This window comes from Carcharhinus amblyrhynchos, chromosome 13, assembly GCF_965287045.1.
Source record: "Carcharhinus amblyrhynchos chromosome 13, sCarAmb.v2.hapA, whole genome shotgun sequence".
Lineage (NCBI taxonomy): Eukaryota > Metazoa > Chordata > Chondrichthyes > Carcharhiniformes > Carcharhinidae > Carcharhinus > Carcharhinus amblyrhynchos.
The window spans coordinates 35,611,225-35,634,422 of record NC_137336.1 but is presented as its reverse complement, the minus strand read 5'-3'; the positions used below and the strand labels follow the sequence as shown (position 1 = coordinate 35,634,422).

The window sequence follows — 23,198 nt, the reverse complement described above, 5'->3', positions numbered from 1 at the left end:
CTAGGAACCTGTGTTCAAATCCCACCAGGGCGGATGGTGGAATTTGAATTCAATAAAAAATATCTGGAATTACGAATCTGCTGATGACCATGAAACCGTTGCTGATTGTCAGAAAAATCTATCTGGTTCACTAATGTCATTTATGGAAGGAAATCTGCCATTTGTACCTTACCTGGTCTGGTCTATGTGTAAGTGTAGAGCCACAGCAATGTGGTTGACTCAACTGCCTCATGGGCAACTAGGGATGGATAGTAAATACTGGCCTGTCAGTGATGCCCTTGTCCCATGATTGAATTTTTAAAAAAATGTACTGTTGGCTATTTTGTGCCATCAATTGAATGATCAGTTTTTTCTTTGGTTTTGGCTGAGATGAATGGACCAGGACATTGGAAGAAATCCTTCTGAATATTTGAACACACTTGAGCAAGGCATAGGGTTTATTGTGTAATTTAAAAGATGATATCTCTGAAAACGAGCTGTCAGCATTACAGCTTACAATTCCTGAAGAGGAGCTTCCACAGTCTTAGCTAAAGGCAAAAGTACTACCAGCTACTCCAAGCTAACACCAGATGTGGCAGTAAAATACTTTAAGTTTTATTACAATTTGAACTACATGTATTTAATGCTTTCTATTAATGTATTAAGAATTTTGCCCCTAGAGGCATTCTTTTGTCATTAAAGTTTTGCAGATCTTCAGTTTTTTTAATTGATGGCAACATTAATTGCTTCGGAATGAGTATGAGATGTATGCATTTGTTCAAATTGTAGAGTATTTGCATCACAGTCAAAAATAAAGGTACTGAGCAGTAAGTGTTCTGCTTGGCTATTCTGATGTACATTCACTGAAAGCAAGTCCACATAAATGGTTGTCACTTACAATTTAAATCAATGTTAAACATCCAGCAGACACTATTTTTGGATTGGATTTCTAATAGCCGCAAACATTGTATTTTATTATGCGATTGAACCATCTATCATTAGTAATAATCTGACTCACTAACTGAAATTTGCAAGCTGTTTTCTTGATCCTGAATAAAAGTAGATAAAGTGCAACTGATAAAAGTAAAATTGTTACAATAGTTATGAAGGCCTGTTTTTAAACTCAGGAGATTTTGGACAACAGAACAAACTTGGGGTGCTGGGAAAATTGAGTTGATGAGGAAAGGAGGAGGAGGAAGGAGCCTTTGAATCTGGTTGATTAAACTGATATTAAGCTATATAGGGAGGGTCCTTGAAGTTGATTGCTGCTTCCAATTGGCCTTGGGAAGGAATAGAATTAGAGTTGATTTTGTTGGTTTATCTCCAGTAGAAAAAGTGCTTAGGTCTGCACTGGATAAGCATAGTGACGACTGTATAGGCCCAGCCATTAAATAGCTTGTGACTATTTACTGCATAGGTTCATTTCTGAATAATACCCTAACATGAGTCATAGCTTTGAGAAAGGAAGGCATAAAATTGGGGAAGTGAATCGGGGAAGGGAGTGGGAATTCATTCCCAGCCCCTTAGGCTGGACCAGTATCTAACAAACTGCTTGTGTTACTGAATCTTGCTATTGTTGTGCTCTGTGTGTTACTTTGATAGTAGATGACTGCTTTGAAGTAAATAAAACTTGAGACTGCTCTGGAATTTGGAAAAGTTGAGTTCATCCAATTTGGTTTCTTGATTTCGTAAGTGGAAATGCCTCTACACATTGTAGAATACAAAGGTCAGGTAATAATGGCTCTGATTTTTTTTTTTGTTTATTGATATCTTGCAATCAGTGGCAACTCAAATCTCAGTAAACTGAAGTGAGGGACCATGGCTAGTTACTTCCAGACATGGCAAATCTCATGTCAACAAATGTTGAAATTATGGCTAACAAACTGGTCATAATGGTTCCCAAATATATAGAGGAATGTCAATTCGAGTAGTCAGGAGTCTATTTCAGAAATTCTTAAATGTTGAGATCAAAACTGCACTGAACCAGGGAGCAGATACCATTACATAAGAACATAAGAAATAGGAGCAGGAGTAGGCCATCTAGCCTTTCGAGCCTGCCCCACCATTCAATAAGATCATGGCTGATCTATCGTGGCTCAGTTCCACATTCCCGCCCTCTCCACATAACCCTTAATCCCCTCTCTTATCAAAAACCCATCAACCTGCGTCTTAAAAATATTTAGCGAGGTAGCCTCCACCACTTCAACGGGCAGAGAATTCCAGAGATTCACCACACTTCGAGTGGAGAAGTTCTTCCTCAACTCCATTCTAAACCGCCCCCCCTTTATCTTGAGGCTGTGCCCCCTAGTCCTACTGTCCTTTCTGAGCGGGAAGAGTCTCTCCACCTCTATCCTATCCATCCCATTCATCATCTTATACGTCTCAATGAGATCTCCCCTCATTCTTCTAAACTCTAACGAGTACAAGCCCAGTTTATTCACCCTCTCCTCATAGCTCAACCCCCTCAACTCCGGCATCAGCCTAGTAAACCTCCTCTGCACTCCCTCCAAGGCCAAAATATCCTTGCGTAAGTATGGCGCCCAAAACTGCACACAGTACTCCAGCTGCAGCCTCACCAATGCCCTATATAGCCGCAGCAAGACCTCCCTACTTTTATATTCAATCCCCCTCGCTATGAAGGCCAGCATCCCATTTGCCTTCCTGACCACCTGCTGCACCTGCAAGCTGGGTTTTTGCGACTCATGCACAAGGACCCCGAGGTCCCTCTGCACCGTCGCCTGCTGCAGTTTTTCGCCACGTAAGTAATAATCCTTCGTACCATTATTCCTACCAAAGTGGACCACCTTGCACTTGCCAACATTAAATTCCATTTGCCAGTTCCTGGCCCATTTGCCCAGCCTATCTAGATCCTTCTGCAGACTCTCCACATCCTCTGCGCAATTTGCTGTTCCCCCACTCTTGGTGTCATCAGCAAATTTCGACACCATACACTCGGTTCCCTCCTCCAGATCATCCATATAAATGGTAAATAGCTGAGGCCCCAGCACCGACCCCTGGGGCACTCCACTAGTCACCAACCGCCAATCCGAATAGCACCCATTGACCCCCACTGTCTGCCTCCTATTTGACAACCAATCCTCTATCCACGCTACCACCCTACCCCCAACTCCATGTCCCCTGACCTTCTGCAGTAACCTCTTGTGAGGTACCTTGTCAAACGCCTTCTGAAAATCAAGAAAGACCACATCCACTGGCTCTCCTCTATCCACCGCCCTAGACACATCCTCATAGAACTCCAGTAAATTTGTCAGACACGACTTCCCTTTAACGAAACCGTGCTGCGTCTGCTCTATCAAGCAATTCCCCTCAAGATGCCTCGCTATTTCCTCCTTGATGACAGATTCTAACATTTTACCTACAACAGACGTTAAACTAACTGGCCTATAATTCCTTGCCTTTTGCCTGGCACCCTTCTTAAACAACGGCGTAACGTTAGCCGTTTTCCAATCTTCCGGCACTTCCCCGGAATCCAGCGACGTTTGGAAAATAACCACGAAGGCATCCGCTATCACCTCCGCCATTTCTTTCAGAACCCTCGGATGCGTTCCATCCGGTCCTGGGGACTTGTCCACTATCAGCCCCTCCAGTCTATCGAGCACCGCCTCTCTAGTAACAATAATGTCATTGAGACCCTCCAGTCCTACCACCTTTCCATCTCTAACACCCGGCAAATTATTCACATCCTCCTCCGTGAAGACCGAAACAAAAAAGTTATTCAAGGCCTCAGCCATTTCCCCATCCCCTACCACTAAGTCCCCCTTCTCATCCTCTAAGGGTCCAACCCTAGCCAGCCTCTTCCTTTTTATATATTTATAAAAATTCTCGCTATCCTTTTTTATATTAAGCGCTAGCCCAGCTTCATAGTTTCTCCTACCCTTCTTTATCAAATTCTTTGTCAATCTTTGACATTTAAACCTCTCCCAATCCTCTTCTCGCCCACTACTCTTAGCTACTCTAAACGCCTCCGCTTTTAATTTAACACTTTCCTTCACCTCCTTCGTTATCCATGGCTTATTACCTGTTGAGGTTAAAACTATTTAAATACATCACTGGGCCAGTACATGAAGCTTGCCTACTGTGGCTGTTCTCAGACTGTAGTATTTACATGTTAATATTTACAGTTAATATTGTGGGCATTGTTTGAGTATCAATGGTTAATTCCTTTTAGTTTCTCTTTTGCTGTTCAGTGTTTACTTATGCATATTTTTGTTCTTTTTTCTGAATGCTGTGCTTATCGACCATGAAGGTCATTGATGCTACAAATTTCTGTTCGAGGATTATCAGTCAAGTTTTCTTTGTGTCCAAGGAAGTGTCTCAGCTGCAAGGCCAAGCCTGTTCCACGAGTGTGACCGTTTTTTTCCTCGCCAATCATTGTGCTCTGAGTTTGACAGTTAAGGGAAGAATTACAGGCAGTTTATGATGTCATCTATCCTCAGTAAAAAGTGGATTTTGACTTTTCAGATTCAATTAATGCAGGATTCTTGCAGCCATCCAAAAGGTGATTTATTCCATCAGTCTGGTCTAAATATTGAAGTGGAGATGCTGGCATTGGACTGGGGTAAACACAGTAAGAAGCCTCTCAACAACAGGTTAAAGTCCAACAGGTTTATTGGTTGCAAAAACCACTAGCTTTCGAAGCGCTACTCCTTCACCAAGCATGGCACTCACCTGATGGGGCAGCGCTCCGAAAGCTAGTGGCTTTGCTACCAAAAATTGGACTTTAACCTGGTGTTGTATGACTTCTTACTAAATATTGAATCCAGATATTAGGTATAGCTAATCTACTGCCTCCTCCTCCTGTTTATGGAAATTGTAAATTCTTACACATTCCAACCTTTAACTTCTCGCACTACCTTTAGAGGTTGAGACAATAGAAGTGAAATTAGCAGGACATTGAGAATGAAGTTGCTTTGAAAACAACCTAGGGTGCTTATGTTTGTGCCAATAAGTATGAATAACCCCTACCAGCAATCGTATGAGACTCTTATCAGCAATGGGTCGGGCAAGAGAGAATGGGATTTGTCATTGGTATATTGTGAGAATGGGTGGCAATCTAGTGCGTTCAAACCCTAGCATTCCCCCCCCCCCCCCCCCCCCCACCCGCAGCTCAGTGACTGCATTTGTATACTGTCAAGTGTATTCACTGCAGCATTTAGGAGAGGAATTTTTGTTTCTTTTACTCTCCCCATTATATTAAGTTCCATTATGAATGAAGTCAGCAAGTTTCACACAATGTGATCAAATTTGTCAGCTTTTGTTTAGTACAAATACAAATTGAATTTGTATAGCACCCTGAAAGTAATAAAATGTTCCAAAGAATTTGCAGGAGTGTTAACAAACCGATGAGATGTTAGGAAAGATGACCAAAAGCTTTTTTTTTCAGGTTTCAAGGCTCCTCTTGGAGAGTGAAGTGGGGATGCAAAGAGATTTGGGGAGGAAATTCCAGATCTTAGGCAATTGAAGGCAGGGCTGTTAATGGTGGGCTGATGATATTGGTAATGGGCTCAAGGCTTTAAATTGGAGGAATGTTGATTTGGAAGATAGGGCTACATAGTTAGAGATTAAACTGTTCATTCGGCTTAGACAGCTGATTGATTACCAGTGTTTAAACTGAGTCTCTTTCAGTCCTTATTTATCTAATTCTACCAGCATAACCCATTCCCTTCTCCTCATTTGCCTATCTATCTTTCCTTTAAATGTATCTATGCTGTTTGTCTCAACTACTTCCTGTTTTAGTGTACTCCGCACTTTCTGGAGGAGGTTACGGTGATGGAAAGGGACAAGGGAAATGAAAACAAGGGTGGTGATTTTTTTAAATCAAGGTGTTGCTGGAAGACAGGAAACTAGGAAAGGTGGAGGAGTAGCTTTGTTAATTAACTGGCATTGGGATAATAGTGAGCAAACACCTTGGTTCTGGAGATCAAGATGTTGAATCGGTTCGGGTAGAGATGAGAAATAGTAACAATAAGAATTCACTTGTGGGAACGGTTTATAGACCCTGTAGCTGTTAACACAGCATATTAGGATGGGTACACAAGAAATACTGGGGGCTGTGAGTGAGGTATAGCGATAAAATCATCCATGATTAATCTACATAGATTAGACAAACAAATTGGCAAATGTAGCTTGGATGATGAGTTCATAGTCTATTTCTGGAATAATTTCTTCGAGCAGTATGTTCCAATACGAAATAGAGAGAAGACTGTTAGATCTGTTAATGTGTAATGAGCCAAGGTTAATTAATTATCTTGTAGTGAGGATGCTCCCTGGTAGCAGTGATCATATGATTGAGTTTCACATTCAGTTTGAGGGAGAGAAGGGTGAGTCTAAGACAAATGTTTTAAACTTAAATAAGGACAATTATGACAGCAAGAAGGCAGCTGGCTAAAATGAACTAGGAAATTAAATTAAGGAACAGGTCATTGGAGATGTTTTGGCAGACTTTTAAAGAGACATTTCAGAATACTCAAAATATACTTCCCAGTGAATGCAACTTGGAGAAGGATGCATCATCCATGGTGAACTGAGGAAGTTTAAACGTAATATTCATTTGAAATAAAGCATATAATTCTACAAAAGTGAGTGACAAGTGAAAACATTGAGCAGGATATAAAGAGCAGCAAAGAATGACGAAGATTAATGAGGAAGAAATTAGAGTATGAGAGGAAATTAACTAGACATACAGAAATCTCTCCAAGTATTAAAGGAAAACAGTAAGTAAAGCAGGTGCTTTAGATATGAGAATGAGGAATCACTTATGGAAAATAGGAAATGGCAGATGAATTGAATTTTGCATTCAGCTTCATTGTAAAATATATAAATAACACACAAATAATTGTGAATCAGGAAGTAAAAGGGAGACTGAAACCTAAAACAATCAGTCACTGAGAAAAGGTTTAAAAAAAATTTAGAATTAAAAGCTGACAAATCCCTATGTCCTGATGGACTTCATTCTCAAGTCTTAAAAGAAGTGGCTGCTGAGATAGTAGATTCATTGGATTTAGTTTTACAAAATCCCATAGATTCTAGAAAGATACCATCAGATTAGGAAATAGCAAATGTGACTCCTCTATTCAAAGGTGGTAGAAACACAAACTAGGAAACTGCAAGCCAGTTAACATCTGTCACAGGCAAATTACTGTAATCAATTATTGAGGTGATGGAGGGACATGTTTTTGTGAAAGATTGGCTAATTCATTGGCTAATTCATTGGCTAATTCATTGGCTAATTCATTGGCTAATTCATTGGCTAATTCATTGGCTAATTCATTGGCTAATTCATTGGCTAATTCATTGGCTAATTCATTGGCTAATTCATTGGCTAATTCATTGGCTAATTCCAAGCATTGTGAAACCAGAGCGGCCTGTGGATGTGCTGTACTTAGATTCCCCGAGGGCGTTTGACAAGGCGCAATATCAAAGGTTACTACCCAAAATAGGAACTTGTAGTGTAGGGGTGTGACATATTGGCAGGGATGGAGGATTGATTAACTAGCTGGGAACAAGTGTTCACATAAATGGGCCATTTTGGTTTGACAGGATGTGATGAGTGGAGTACCACAGAGGTTGAGGCTGGAGCCTCAACTAGTTACAAATTATAGCAATGATTTGGCTGAAGGAACTGAATGCTAAATTTGCTGATGGCATGAAGAAAAGTTGGAGACCAAGTTGTGATGAGGACATGAGGAATTTGCAATGGGGTATAGGTTAATTGAGTGAATAGGTAAAGGTTTGGCAATTGGAATACAACATGGAAAATTGTGAACTTGTCCACTTTGGCCAGAAGAATAGAAAAGCAGCTTATTTAAATGGAGAGAGATTGTAGAATTCTGCTGGAAAAAAGTATCTGGGCTTACTCATGCATGAATTACAAAAAGTTAGAGCAAGTGATTAGGAAGGCAGATTGAATGTCATTTATTGCAAGGGAACAGAATATAAAAGTGGGGATGTTTTGCTACAGTTGTACAAGGCACTGATGAGACCACATCTGGAGTATTGTGTACAGTTTTGGTGTCCTTATTTAAGAATGGATTTAAATATTAGAAACAGTTCAGAGAAGGTTCACTTGACTAGGACTTGCAATGGGGTGGTTATCTCATGAGGAAAAAGTTATACAGGCTGGCACTGTATCCACTGAAGTTTAGAAGAATGAGTGGAACATAAGATCCTGAGGGGAATTGACAAGGTGAATATTGAAAAGGTGTTCTAGTCTCCCACGAGGAGAAACTAGGGGACATTTAAAAATAGGCGGCCTCCTATTTAAGAGTGGGCCAGGGTGGTAGAGACAAGATCATTGAATATTGCTGAGGTAGGTGATTCTTGACTGACAAGGAGTCGAAGTTTATTTGGGATAGGCAGAATGTGGAGTTGAGGCCACAGTCTGACCAGACATGGTTTCATTAAGTGGCAGAGCAAGCTCGATTATGTTTCCATGTGTTGCTGGACTGGCGATCAGCCCTTGTATGTCTGAGAACAAAGGGTCATGGGTGAGTTGGACTTGGTGTGAGTACAAGGGAGTAGCTCACAATGTAAGGTTGCTGTGACCATTATAAGAACTCTTGCATCCTTTACAGGATGTGATGCATATGGAGCACATTTGGCCATGAACATTCCATCATGCATAATCTGCAATGAAAATGGGGTTGGATTTTGGCTTCACAGCATGGATTATCCATTGCAGTGGATGTGTGTACTCTCAACTTGTTGACTGTAAACTTTATTTTCCTTGTTGGCAAAGGCAGAGGAAGTCATAATTAAACAGATCTTGAGCTTCTGAGTGTATGAGTAGTGTATGTGGCACAATATGAAATACAGTAATTTTGCACTTAACATCCAAATTTATTCTTTATCAGCGTGATGATAAGCGAAACAAGATTACTTGAGTCAGATTTTCCCATAAGATTTAACTGATAAATTGGAGTTAAGTTCCACATTGTGCCTATCCCAGTTCCCAGTGAGTCTTTCTCTCCCTTATCTCTATTACATGGATGTAGAAACAGTGAAGTTATACTGTGGTACTATTGGACATTTGGAGTGAACACTCACATGAAGTCTCACAACACCAGGTTAAAAGTCCAACAGGTTTGTTTGGTAGCAAAAGCCTCTAGCTTTCGGAGCGCTGCTCCGTTGTCAAGTACATGGGAGTTCTGCTCACAAACAGGGCATAAAGACAGAAACTTTGGAATGTGAGTCTTTACAGGTGATCAAGTCTTAAATGTACAATGTGAGTGGAGACAGCATTAAGTACAGGTTAAAGAGATGTGTATTATCTCCAGACAGGACAGTTAGTGAGATTTTGCAGGTCCAGGCTATCTATCCCCACACCCCCACTTCTTGCCTTCAAACAACTGCACAATCTCAAACTACCCAGCCTTCAGGAGAACAGTAACCACGACACGACATGACGCAACCCTGCTACAGCAACCTGTGCAAGACGTGCCGGATCATCGACACGGATGCCATCACCTCACGTGAGAACACCATCCACCAGATACACAGTACGTATCCTTGCAACTCGACCAACGTTGTCTACCTGATATGCTGCAGGAGAGGATGTCCCAAGGCATGGTACATTGGGGAGACCATGCAGACGCTACAACAATGGATGAATGAACATCGCTTGACAATCACCAGGCAAGAGTGTTCTCTTCCTGTTGGGAACACTTCAGTGGTCACGGGCATTTGGCCTCTGATCTTTGGGTAAATGTTCTCCAAGGCAGCCTTCAGGGCACATGACAATGCAGAGTCACTGAGCAGAGACTGATAGTCAAATTCTGCACACATGAGGGCGGCTTCAATTGGGGTCTCTCACTATCTGTAACCGCCACGACTTGGCTGGGCTTGTGAAATGTCACCAACTGTCCTGGTTGGAGACAATACACATATTTATAATCTGTGCTTAATGCTCTCTCCACTCATTGTACCTTTTAAGACTTCTTTATCTGTAAAGACGTGCATTCCAGCCATTCTTTTGTAAATTGAGTTTGTATCTTTATATGCCCTGTTTGCAAACAGAACTCCCACTTACCTGACAAAGGAGCAGCGCTCTGAAAGCTAGTGGATTTTGCTAAATACCTGTTGGGTTTTAACCTGGTGTTGAGACTTCTTACGGTGTTTGCCCAGTCCAATGCTGGCATCTCCACATCATTTGAAGTGAGGCAGGAGAGAGACAGAATCAGGGCTGATCTAGGAATCACCCAAGCCTGAGGATGTGATCAAATCTGACAATGCAGTTCCATTGATCACGTGATGCCCAACTCCTCCAGTGATGTAAACTAGTTCCAACCTAGTAAAACTTCAGTTCTTAAATCTTTGACAAATGTCTATTGGCAACACCTATAGCTAAATCCCTTTGGTATGACATTCCAATAATCCTGTCCTATTACAGATACTCATATCAAGGGTGTCATTTCCTTTGGATTAGATTATTGAGTCACAACATCTATCCATTTAGGATCTTTACATTCATGAAAGCTGCTGAAAAGTGAACCTGATTCCTGTCTGGAATTTGAACAAACTGTGACTGTTTGAGCTCATGTTTTTTGGCAAGCATTTTTGTGCTGAAGTTGAATTGTTTGCACTTAGCTCAGCATTTAAAATTAACAACTTAATTCTTCAGTGATGGATCTAATACATCTTGTTTAACATATAACCCTGTCTGCTATGGCTCAATGATTTTTTTAGTTCACTTATTTCTAGAATCATGGCACCAACGCTTTAATTGTAGATGCAATTTAAAATTATTTGTTAATCTAGTCAATTTTTCTTCTAAGAATAACATCCTCGAACCCATTATTAAACGTGGCTTAGTAATTGAAAAGCACGTATCTCATTGCCTGGCCAGGGGCATTGGAATCCCTCTTTTTATTACAACCTGATGGCCATTTCACAAGGTTTTGATTCATACTAACTGTGGGGCAGGTAAAGGAGGGCAATTTGCATGCTTGAACAAAAGCAATGATCTACCTCCTAGTAAGCAACTCTGCAGAGATTTAAGTTGATGTACACATTTTAAATCTTTGCATTGTCTCCAGATTCTGCATTACTTTTTAGTCCTGTTTGAATAATGGCTATTAGATGAGTTTACTTCGAATAAGGCCTTCCACATTCAGTAAATATAGCTTCACTCCATTGCACACCTGTTTGCTGCTCACAGTTCTTTTGCCTTTCAATTTTCTTCCATCTCTCTCTCTTTTTCTGAAGGTTTGGGCATAGTGAGTACCATCTACAATATGCACTGCAGTAACTTGTCAAGGCTTCTTCGACAATGCCTTCCAAACTTATGACCTCCTACTATCTAGAAGAACAAGGACAACAGATACTTGGGAACATTGCTCCCTGCAGGTTTCCCTCCAAGTCATAAATCATCATGATTTGGAGCTGTATTTCAGCTCCTTCATTGTCATTGCATCAAAATATTAGAACTCCTTCCGTAATAGCACTGTCAGTGTATCCACACCACATGGACTCCGATGGTTCAAGAAACAGCTCATCACCATTGTTTCATGATTTATTTAGAGATGGGCAATAAATGCTGGTCTAGCCTGCACTCTTTCCTCCCATTAAGAAATAAAAAGATATTATGTTGAATATAAATTTGTTTGACTGAATGTATCTCCTCTGATTTGAATCCACATGTGCTTGTCTGCCAGTGGAAACAAGATGTGATGTTTTTCTTTCCTAACCTGGCCAAGGAGTTAGCTGCAGCATCCCTACTGCTGCTCCAGTTCACTTTGGGGGGTGGGGCGGTGGGGGGTGGTGGTGGTGTTGGTTGGTTGCATTTATAATGCATTTTGCAACATTAGGATGTCCCAAAGTGATTTGTAGCCAGTGAAGTACTTTTGAAGTGTACTCACTGCTGTAATGGAAGAAACACTGCAATGAGTTTGTGTGCAATAAATTTCCACAAACAGCAATATGATAGTGATTAGATATGTTTATGGTGTTCATTTAAGGGATAAATATATACGTATTGGCAAGGACATGGGATAACTTTCCTGCTCTTTAAGATAGTGACGAGGGTTCTTTTACATCCCCTGCAAGGGCAAATGGGGATTTGGTTTAACATCTCACCCTGCATGACTGCAGCACTGCATTACTTGATTTCTGTGCTTGAGCCTTGGAATGGAACTTGAACCCACAATCTTCTGTCCCAGCAACAAGATGTTACCAACTGAGTCACAGCTATGGCTTTGTTGCATATTAAATAAATTCTCTAAACCATCTTCAAAGGCATATGTCACTTGGACCCATTTTCTGATGGATGTTCAGAAACTTTTAACAAGTTGAGTTTTTAGATATGTCTGTAATATGAAGCAATTGTCTCTGCTTTTGCTGTTTACCCTGTGAAGGACCAGAATTGCTGACTTTGCATAGTGTATGTAGTGTAGGTCAAAGTTCTTAATGAAAATTTTCATTGGAACTGATGAAAAATTACATGCAAAAGGAAAATGTTAATTTATCTTTCTCTTTCAGATCCTGACTGACATTGTGCATTTCCAGCATTGAGTTTTTGCTTCTAGTATTTCAGTGGGTTTCTAGGCCAGTACAAGTAGGTTTTGAAAATTGTTTGCAATGGACTTCAGAGCCATAGGTCCAGGTATGGTATTTGTAAGAAAAGTACTAATTTATCTGTTTTCTATTAAGTTTACTTTCCATTTTTCTTTTGAGTGGTCTGCAAATGATGGTAGCATGAACAAATATTAAATTAGGCCCCAATTTTGTGTCCCTGGACCATAACATTATCTACTTTTCATGCATGCTGGAATATTCAGTCCCTCATCTTGTAAACTTGTACCTTTGTGCTTTCTTGCTTGCTTAGCTGTTTTTCCCCATGAAAGCACACACCTTGCCCTGCCTCACTCCCTCAATCTAATTTACAAAAATGGCAATCCAGAATGCTTTTCAGATGTATTAAGACCAAGAAAGGTGCTATGTAAATGCAATCTGTTTCTACTCCCCACTTCCTTCACCTGCTTGCTCTCATTTTCCTAGTGCTCACTTTCTTTATCTTCACTGGTCCAGTACATGAATGTATTTCAACTCATGCTTTGGCTCCTGCCTGAGATTGATTTTCTCAGTCTGATTTCCTGGGCCCCCCTCTCGCATATGCAAACTCTATTGTGTTAGCTTGCAGTTTCTTTACTTTTTCTTTGTGCATGCAATCATGTGCATGCACACTCCTGGTTTCTCTTGATTGAATTCCCTTTGTTTGCCAGCTCTTACTTTTATGCGTCTGTCCTCTATCTCTAACCGTCATGCTCATTTTGTTTTCTCTTGATCGTTTGTCTCCTCTTTTCTCTGACCCTATCGCATTCTTGCTTCCACTAGTGATCTGTCTCTCCTTTATGTGCATGCATAACTCCTCCACTACTTTTGTGCATGTTGTCCTTTTTCTGTTTCTTATTCTGTGACCTTTCAGTAAATCCATCATAAAATTGGAGACAGCTTAATGAGTGGCTTCTAGGAATGGATGCCAGAAATGTTGCTAATTGGGTTTGATTGTACACAACATTGATTTGACTGGAGCATGGTGGTGTCATGTTTAGGCCTCAATCTTGTATGCATCTTTAGAGATCTCTTTGGTCACTTGTAGCAGGGTCAAGCATTATTAACGGATTTCTGGTTTGTTCTGTCATAGATAAAGTAGTTACTCTACATCCAAGTGCTTTTCACTAATAAAGGTTAAAGCAGTATTGTTGGCTCTCTTCAGGAGTGCACCTAATCAAAATTTGATGTTTGTTTGCTTTAGTACTGGTTTTCTCCTGTAGTTTGGGTTTGATTGTAGATTTGAGAACAAAGTTGGGTTCTGAAGCATAGTACTTTGTAAAGGTGACGATGGTGTGAGCTTACTTTACTGTGGGAGCCTACATTGTTATCAAAATTATTTTAATACACTGTGTAGATCAGGCTTTTCTCTCATATACTTGATCTCTGCCAGAGTTAAGGTTTTTGTGCAGCACTAACAGATTGATCTGTCTCCCTTGAATGTGTTTTAATTTGAAGTCCCTCTTCCAATAATTTGTGCTCCATTTTGCTGCCTCCTCTGTCCAATACACTATTACATACTCCTCTTTCACCTCACCACAGTGATCAATCACTCTCTTCATTGACAATCTTTAATGTGTGGTTACCATGGTTTCGCTTCTGCTTCTTTGCCAGTGTATCTCCAGCAGTGGCTTTTCCTTTCTTCTGTATTGCAAATGTTGCCCTTGCTGCTATTCTCCTTTTCTTGCTTATGCCTTGTGGAAACTTCATGTACAGATATGGGGCCCAGTTTCTATAAGTGAGTGCTCAATTGCATTTGAATTCTTCCCATAGAGTGCCCAGAATTACTTTGTTTTTGTAGTTTAAAAAATAATTTTTAGAAATTCACAATTTCCTCATTGCTTCTGTTTGCAATAGCCGCTGAATCGATAACAATATTTTTTGTGGTTGTCTCTCTATAAATTGCCTCCTCTTTAATCATTACACAGTGCACCCTCTGCTTCTCCAGGCCCCTCTAACATCTTCTCTTCTGTTTTCCCCCCAGCCCCCTCCATTTTCTTTCCCTTCCTGCCTTTAATTTGTGCATCTAAATGAAGATTCTAGTGAGATGTTTCAGGTCAAGGACAGTTGCAAGTAAAACCTTATAGATAGCTTATTAGCTGGGTAAACTCTGCTTAATGCTTACCATAATTCCAGAGTGTCTCATGCTTAAGATCTTCAGTGCAGTAATTCTTGTTTAATTGTATATGCCTTCTGTGGATTTGTAACAGGTCACAGACCATCATCTGTCACTTGAAGTACAGATGTTTCTCTTGAAGTTCCAGTATCATTGTCTCCACTGGACTTCATATATATTATACCTCTTAAATGCATCTGCTACAGCAATATAGTAACTGAGAATGAAATGTTTGCAAAAAGAAAAATGTGTATACACACTTGAGACTATGGATGGTTTGCAGTACTAATCTGTAGTTTTGGCTTCAGTGGGCTGATGTAATGAGCTTAAAATTGGACAAAAATCTCCGCGTACCTGCTTTATACTCCAAAGTATGACCGCAACTCTTGACTGTTTGTAAGGCAATCAGAGCAAAATTAATAAGGCCTCTAAATGTCCTTTTTTTTAAATTCCCTGAATCCTTGCTTTTGTATCTGAGGTACTTGAAACACCAAAGCAGTGGTAATATTGAGCTAGTACAAGGCCTGAGACAGAAATTGAGTGTCTTAGAATCACAGAATCCTACAGTGTAGAAGAAGGCCATTGAGTCTATACCACCTACAATCCCACCCAGGGCCAATCCCCATAACCCTATGCATTTACCCTAGCTAGTCCTCCTGACACTAAGGGCACTTTAGCAGCGCCCATCCACCTAACCTAAACATCTTTGGACTGTGGGAGGAAAACCAAGCAGACACAGAGAATATGCAAACTCCACACGAACAGTGGTCCAAGTCTAGAATTGAACCCAAGTTCTTGATGCTGAGAGGAAGCAGTGCTAACCACTGTGCCACCCCTTGTGAATCATTATAGGAAGATGTTGAGTAGTGGGAAATCATAGAGAATACATACAAGATGTTACAAGGGATGAGACATTGCAGTTGTGCAAAACAATGTGAAATTTGGGCTTCAACTTTTACTGGAGTGGAGAAAATTGAAGGGTGACCTGATGCACGTCTTTAAGATTTTGAAAGATTATGGTAAGGTGATAGTCATTTTGTTTCACTTGGTTGGGGAAATGGCAACAGTAACATGATCATAAAGAATGAAAGGGAAAATTGGAATTTTAAAAAATTTCTGCCACAGGCTTTGTTGAAGCAGAGTTTTTAAATAATTTTGAAGCTGAATGGTCGTTTGGAAAGTGAATTTCAAAGATGTAGACAGCCAGCAGGATAGTGCTATTAATCAATGGCTCATGAAGAAATACACTAGAGTTGAATTTCTGTCCCAAAAGTCTGTTCCAGGAATTGTTGGCCATAGTGACCATATTCACCTGCAGTATGATTGCTAGAGGGCATCATACACAGGTGGTTAGTGCCTCTGATTAATGAAAACCCTTTCCTAACATGTTATCAAAACAATTAATTGCTATGGTCAATTTTATAGTCATACTGGTGAGAACTAAAGAATAAACAACTTGCTCAAGAATGCCTAAAATATCGTAAGAAAAAAATGGAGCAAAGTTAGTTTGGAGTGAGTTTTATACATTTTATTTTTCTTGTGAATCTTAAACAATTCCTGATTTTTATGGCTCAGTAACAACCTTAGTACATTTACTCACTTAATTGTTTGAGAAGTTAGACTTTGTGGTACCCACAAATCTAATTCCTTTACCAATGATATGGAGCGCTCCCAGAGTGAAGTATCTTCCATTTAGTTTGTTTTTTTTCCCCTTCTGGCAAAGAATATTTGGCTGCAATTAATGGTAGTGCAAAGTCTTCCCTTAAACAAATGCACCAGCACAGCCTATATAGCTTCACTTCCCTGTTGAAGTATAATTTGGAAAGGTTATAAGGTGCTCTCAACTTTAGTGATCTAGAGTTCAGATTGCAGAAGAGCAATGACAATGAACTTGATTCCCTTATCCTGTGTGGGGCATGTGTATTCAGGTCTCTGTCTGTAGTTTCTTTATGCCAAGAACATAAAATGGAAAATATTTTGTTTTGACTGCCCAGGAAAAGCACAGGGGTGATTTGATAATCAGTCTTATTCAGAATCTTCGAAAACCAATTGGCTTGGGTTACACCTGAAACTCCTTGCATAAGTTTGCTATCTCCCAAAACAAAATGCATATTGTGCATAGCATTCTGCAATTAAATTGTGGAATTTCTAATGTTAAAGATTTATTGTCTTGTTTGATATATGTCCTCTTTCCCCTTTTCATAAAACATGGAAGGTAATAGTGAGTATCATGTTGGGTACTCTTGACACTTTGAAGAGATGTGTTAAGGAGTTATGTATAGTGGGGTAAATAAGGGAAATAGGAAGTGGGAAAGTATATTTGTAAGTTGAAGTAAGAGATGCAACAAAATGGGAGAGTGGGGAGAAGAATGAGTGAGCAAGTTAAAGGAATAGGAAAGGATCTACAATCCCCAGAAATGCAGCTGTCGTATGACAGCGAAAGGACCAACCAACACTCAGCATCTGACAACAGAGGGGAAAAAAAAGAGACAGCATTAAGAGGTTAGAAAAGAACAGAAAATCAGAGGAACAACCGAGAGACAGCAACAACAACACAAAGACAGCAGAGCCAGGTAAGCAAGAAAGCATATTCTTAGACTTAACAACCACGGCACCATGGGAGATCTGCCAGTATTAATGTTTTTTCCCCACCTTCTCTGAAGGCACTGACTTTTGCTATGGTAAACCTCCACAAACACCAGCAGTATTTTGGTACCTCAGCAGTATATGAGCCTAAAACGTGTCAGCAAGCTTTTTAATTATAGATGCTCTTATAGCTGAGCCTTGTCCTGTTCTCAACAGATGTTGACATTCACGTTTTCCAGCTGGAGGTACTGGATAGCAATCAGGAATGGGAATCCTGGATGATTTTTCTCTTTCCTCCCCTATTGAGGCCAAATGTAGTATACTTACTGCTGCTTCAGTTGAGATCAGCGAACTCGGTACATCCAGAGAATGGACCTTCAGGTTTGTAAAAGCAATGCTTTTACTCAGTAGGCTGTTGTGTTGGGGGTAGTGATCATATCCATTTTGGTATTGTTGGTGTAGAGCAGTGCATAACCACCATACTATCATTGATTTACCTTGCTGAGAATGTATAGAGTTTCTATTTATTTTAGTTATAAGGATGAAAAAAAAACAGCTTCGTGTCCTTCAAATTATAAGTGAAGAATGTGAAATGTGATAAAAGGACAAAAATGAATTGAAGGTTAAATGTAACAGGGAAACGTATGTTTTTCAACCAAGTTGATGAGCTCTCTACTCTCATCTATGAAGGGGTGGATCCAAATTTTTCTGTATTCTGGTTATACTGCAAAGTAATGTACTGGTCATAATGCAAACTAATGTACCATAAGCTTCGTGAGCATCTTTGAAGTTCTCCGTCTCATTGCCCTTGCCTTCAACATCCTGTGTATGACAGCATTATCTGGTTGACAATTTTATTTGCTAGTCTTTGATCTTGCTTTTCAGTAAACAATACCCCTATCCACAGCTATTACATATTCCCCTGGAACTGAAATGGTTCCTTTACTGGATTTAATCTAAAATAGCAATGATTTATAGACGGTAAGTGATGTGTTCAAACATGGCTGGTTATAACAAAGCATTCTGTATCTACACCAGTACAGTTTTACAGTTCAAAGGGGAGATGGCACTGGAAGGAGCAATTGTCATAAATTGTTGTCAGTATGTAAATATAATTTGCATTTCAAACTTTCAAATAACTTCAACACTTCACTGACCCAGTGTACAGAGCAGCAAGGTTGCAGCATTTTTTTAAACTAAGGTTCTGCAGTCTTTAATTGAGCTTCCATCATAAAATTTTAATTGGCCGAAATGTTTTGTTAATGCTGTAATTAAGCATGCAGAATATGAATAGCATACTACTGGTATGATGTGCAATCTCAGGTTTGTTCAATCGTACAGGGGCATAACATCCTCTAAAGCTCTGTGTATAATTTGTGTAACCTTTGTTGCTTTTTAATTTTCATTCCCATTCTTACTTTCCTGGGAGTTTGTCCTGTTTGAGAAGCAAATTCATTGTTGGAAGAAGGAAGTATTGTGTTGCATCTTTAACGTAGAATTGTAATCTTTTTCAGGTTGAATCGTTTATTTTGGACCAGGAAGATCTGGATAATCCAATGCTAAAAACGGCATCTGAATTACTGTTATCAAGTGCTGCAGATGGAACAGATCTACGAACAGTGGACCCAGAAACACAAGCTAGATTAGAAGCCTTGCTTGAAGCAGCAGGTATTCTTTTCAGTCTGATTGTAACTTAACATGCAAGAAATTAACATGCAACTTCATTTTTTCCAACAGAATTAAATTTCACATTGGTGCAGTTGTGGATTTTCAGAATATAAATTATGCCCATGTTCCAATGCCTCGCCCACAAATACTTAATATATAGATTATAAATTAATCTCAGTCAATAGATTGGGCTGAGTAACTTGGGTATAGGTCTTTTGAAGAATTAACAAACTAAGTAAGCTGATCAATAAAATATTTTATTAATTTAAGGATTGAATTTTAATTTGAGTCTAATCAGACACCTAATAAAAATTGCTGAGATTTGTAAGTAGTGATGGGGAGGTCAAGCTAACTGACAATTTGAATGGCATGAAGTTTACATTTGTAAGGGCTATATCCTTAAAAATAATATAAGTAGTATTTTCGGTAAGGAAAATAAATAGCCTGTTACTTGAGATGGGAGGGTGAAACTCTACGCCTTTTAATAGTTTAGCATGCTTCTGTGATGGATACATAATGCTGTGTACAAAGCCACATTCTGATATCACATTGTGGATATTGCTTTCTCGCAGGCAGTGGGAAATTCTGCTGAGAATCAGATCAAAAAGTGTAAATTTATTTGGTTCAAACACCATTACATCCTGTTAAAATAATACATTTTGATCTCTAACAAACTGCCAATCTTCTTGTAAATGTTTCATCACTTTGTGCAAAAATTAGACTACAGTAAGTCCTCACTTTAAGTCACCTTGCTTAATGTTTTGCTTTAACATCGCTTATTCTTTAGGGTCTGTTTTTCCAATTTCTGTTGCCATTTTCACTTTTCAGTTATTAGTAAAAGCCCCCACCCCTTTCATTCTGGGCCAGCTGCTGCTGCTATCACCAGAGACTTTGGGGAGGATTGGGCAGGCCAAGTGAACAGGGAAGGAGGGGCGAGCAGATGGTTAAGCTGGGTTTCAGGAGGCTGTGGGTGAGACTCAAGCTATGCTTTTTGTGGCTTGTTTGGGTGATCTAATGCTATCTAATTGATTAAATATATTTGTTATATTTAGCAATTTGTATTATTTTGTAAGTTTCCAGCTAGAAATGCACAGGTTGCATATGTACAATAAAATATTTTAATTTATGTATTAGTTTTTTCGGACAAGAAAGATCTGAAGGAATCCAACTCTGGCTTTAATATTGATTCCTATCTAGGTCCGTGATTCAAATAGAGATGTTCCACTTAAAATTGGGGTTTTCAGGAGTCCAACTACAACTTTAAATGACTTATCAAATTGATCTTCACTTTTATATTTCTCCCCATTCAATTCAGTGGCAAACTATATGAATTTGGAAGTGTATTTGTACCTGACTGCGTATAGGATGTGTTATCTGAGCTGATTACTCTTATTCACGTCGTTGTCGCCATGGAGATCGTGAATTTTGTTTGTCATGCTATAAACACCCTCTTTGTTTAGAACTGATTTTTATGATTAGTTATTTGTTTTTAACCAAATTATGACAGTTGAACAGGCAATAGTGAACCCATCAGCAAGATCACTATATTGTAATTTTCCCAAAATAAAGGATCATAAAATGGTTTTGACACAGGAAACCTTTTAGCTCTGTATCTATACCTGCTGTCCGCAAGAGACTGAAAAATTGAATTGAAGAATCCAGAACGAATTGTTCTGAAAAAATAAGAGTTCCATGGAGTAAAAACAGTAATTTGCTGATTAAGTTTGTATTTACAACTGATTAATGTAAATTCTAAATGGAACGACCTGTTCCCAGATCCATCAGGTAAGAAATGAGAACAGTCCAGTTGGTGTCTCAAACCTGCTGGGGTGAAGAATTCCAAGATCGACAACATTTTGAGTGAAGAAATGTCTCTTAATCTCAGGCTAAAATTGGCCTATGTTTTGAGACTATGACTTCAAGTTCTAGATTCCACAGCCAGGGGAATCAAATTCCTAGCATCTGCCTCCAGGCCCCTGAGAATTGTGTTTGTGTGATTACCTTTCACTCTCAAATTCTTCCATTGGTCTGATCTATTCAACCTTTCCACATGAGGCATTCCTTTCATCTCAGGAATCAGTCTAGTTAATCTTTGCACTTTATCTGAGATAAGTATATCCTCCTGAAGAGGTATGCCAGATTAGACATTGAGGTGATTTTCCCTGGCTAGGGAATCTGGAACAAGAAGCATAGTCTAAGGATAAGGTGTCAATCATTTACAATTGAGATAGAGCTTCTTCACTGAGGGTTGTGATTATTTGGAATTCTCTACATCAGAGCGCTGTGGATACTTTGTCATGGGGTACATTCAAGACCGAGGCTGTTTTTTTTTATCTGTCTGAATCAAGGAATATGAAGCAGGTGGAAAAGTGGGGTTCAGAGGAAAATCCACCGTGCTCGTATTGAATTGTGGAGCAGGCTTGAGGGGCCAAATTGTCTATTTCCTGCATTCTTATGTTGCTTCAGTCAGGAGCCAAAATGGTGCACACTACCAAGGCTCTGTACAATTGATTTATAACTACTTTCCTTTTACATTGCTTCTCTGTATCAATCCCCAAATAGATACTTAGATACTTGGCGTTGGCCCTCCATTTGCTGCAACATTTCTGCAGCTTTGCAGATTTACTCAATTGAATCCTCATCATCACCTTCAATATCCTAGTCCCTATTTTAAAAAAAACTCTCTCTGCTATGACTCTTATCTCCACTCCTTTGAGTCCAAAAGACTTAGCGAACAAATGGTTTAGCCATCCAATGTCATATTTGGCAACACCACATAATATCAGCAGGTCCTGCTGTTGTCTGTTTAAAACTGGGGCAGCATGGCAGCACAGTGGTTAGCACTGCTGCCTCAGTGCCAGGGCCTGGTTTCGATTCAGCTTTGGGTGGCTGTGGGGAGTTTGCATATTCTCCCTGCAGTTGCTTGGGTTTTCTCTGGGCACACTGGTTTCCTCCCACACTCCAAAGAAATGCAGATTAATTTCATTGGCCATGCTAAATTGCCTCTGAGGTTCTGATCTAAAGTTGTTGCACTCATTATTGAGTCCAGAAGGCTCTAGGCTGCTGAATTGAAAGATCAGGTACTGCAGCATCTGCCCTTTCGCCCCATTGTCCAAGGCCCCATGCGCTCCATCTAAGTGAAACTGCAACATACTTGTACTTCTTTGAGCTTACGAAACTGTACTTAGAATTTTAGAATCCCTACAGTGCAGAAAGAGGCCATTAGGCCCATCAAGTCTGTACTGACTCTGACAGAAAACATTACCCACACCCTTTCCATCACCCTATCTCTGTAACTCTACATTTACCATGGCTGATCCCCCTAATCTACCCATTCTAGGACACTAAGGGGCCATTCTCCTTAACCTGCTCAACTTTGAACTATGGGAGGAAACCAGAGCAGCACAAGAGGAAACTCATGCAGAAACTGGGAGAATATGCAAACTCCTGTCATCCAAGACCCAAAATGAACCAGACCCTGCTGCTAGGAGGCAGCAGTGCTGAACACTGTGCCACTTTGTTGTCCACTTGCTGTTCATGATGTGATTTCCTCCCCATTGAGGAGACCAAACGCAAACTGGGTAACCTCCATTAAGTCCACAAGCATTACCCTGAATTTTAGTTGAGGCCTTTTCTACCCATGGCCTGCTACGCTGTTCCATTGAAGATCAGTGCAAGCTCGAGGAGAAGCACTTCATCTAACAGAACATAACAGCACAGTACAGGCCCTTCAGCCTTTGATGTTGCACTGACCAGTGAAACCAATCTAAAGCCCATCTAACTTATAGTATTCCAATATTATTTGTGTGTTTATCTAGTGACCATTTAAGTGCCCTTAATGTTGGCGAATCCACTACTGTTGCAGGCAGGGCATTCCACGCTCTTACTACTTTGAGTAAAGAACCCATCTCTGACATTTGTCCTATATCTATCACCCCTCAATTTAAAACAATGTCCCCTTGTGCTAGCCATCTCCATCCAAGGAAAAAGGTCCACGCTGTCTAATCCTTTGATCATCTTATATGCCTCTAAGTCACCTCTTAACCTTTCTAATGAAAATGGCCTCAAGTCCCTCAGTCTTTCTTAAGACTTCCCCATCATATCAGGCAACATTCTGGTAAATCTCCTCTGCACCCTTTCCAGTGCTTCCACATCCTTTCTATAATGCGGTGACCAGAACTGTACTCAATGCTCCAAGTGTGGCCGCATGAGGGTTTTGTACAGCTGCAACATGACCTCATGGCTCCAAAACTCAATCCCTCTACCAATAAAAGCTAACACA

General features: G+C 40.0%; 1 protein-coding gene across 12 annotated transcripts in view; it reads left to right on the top strand.

Annotated features, from left to right (window-relative positions):
- ankhd1 (ankyrin repeat and KH domain containing 1) overlaps positions 1 to 23,198 on the top strand; it is a 167,367-nt gene that overhangs the window by 18,354 nt on the left and 125,815 nt on the right. For all 12 annotated transcript variants that reach the window (XM_080201536.1, XM_080201535.1, XM_080201529.1 and 9 more), the window contains exon 2: positions 18,763 to 18,916. In XM_080201536.1, the coding sequence (XP_080057662.1) occupies positions 18,763 to 18,916 (154 nt within the window). The remainder of the gene's footprint in view (positions 1 to 18,762; positions 18,917 to 23,198) is intronic.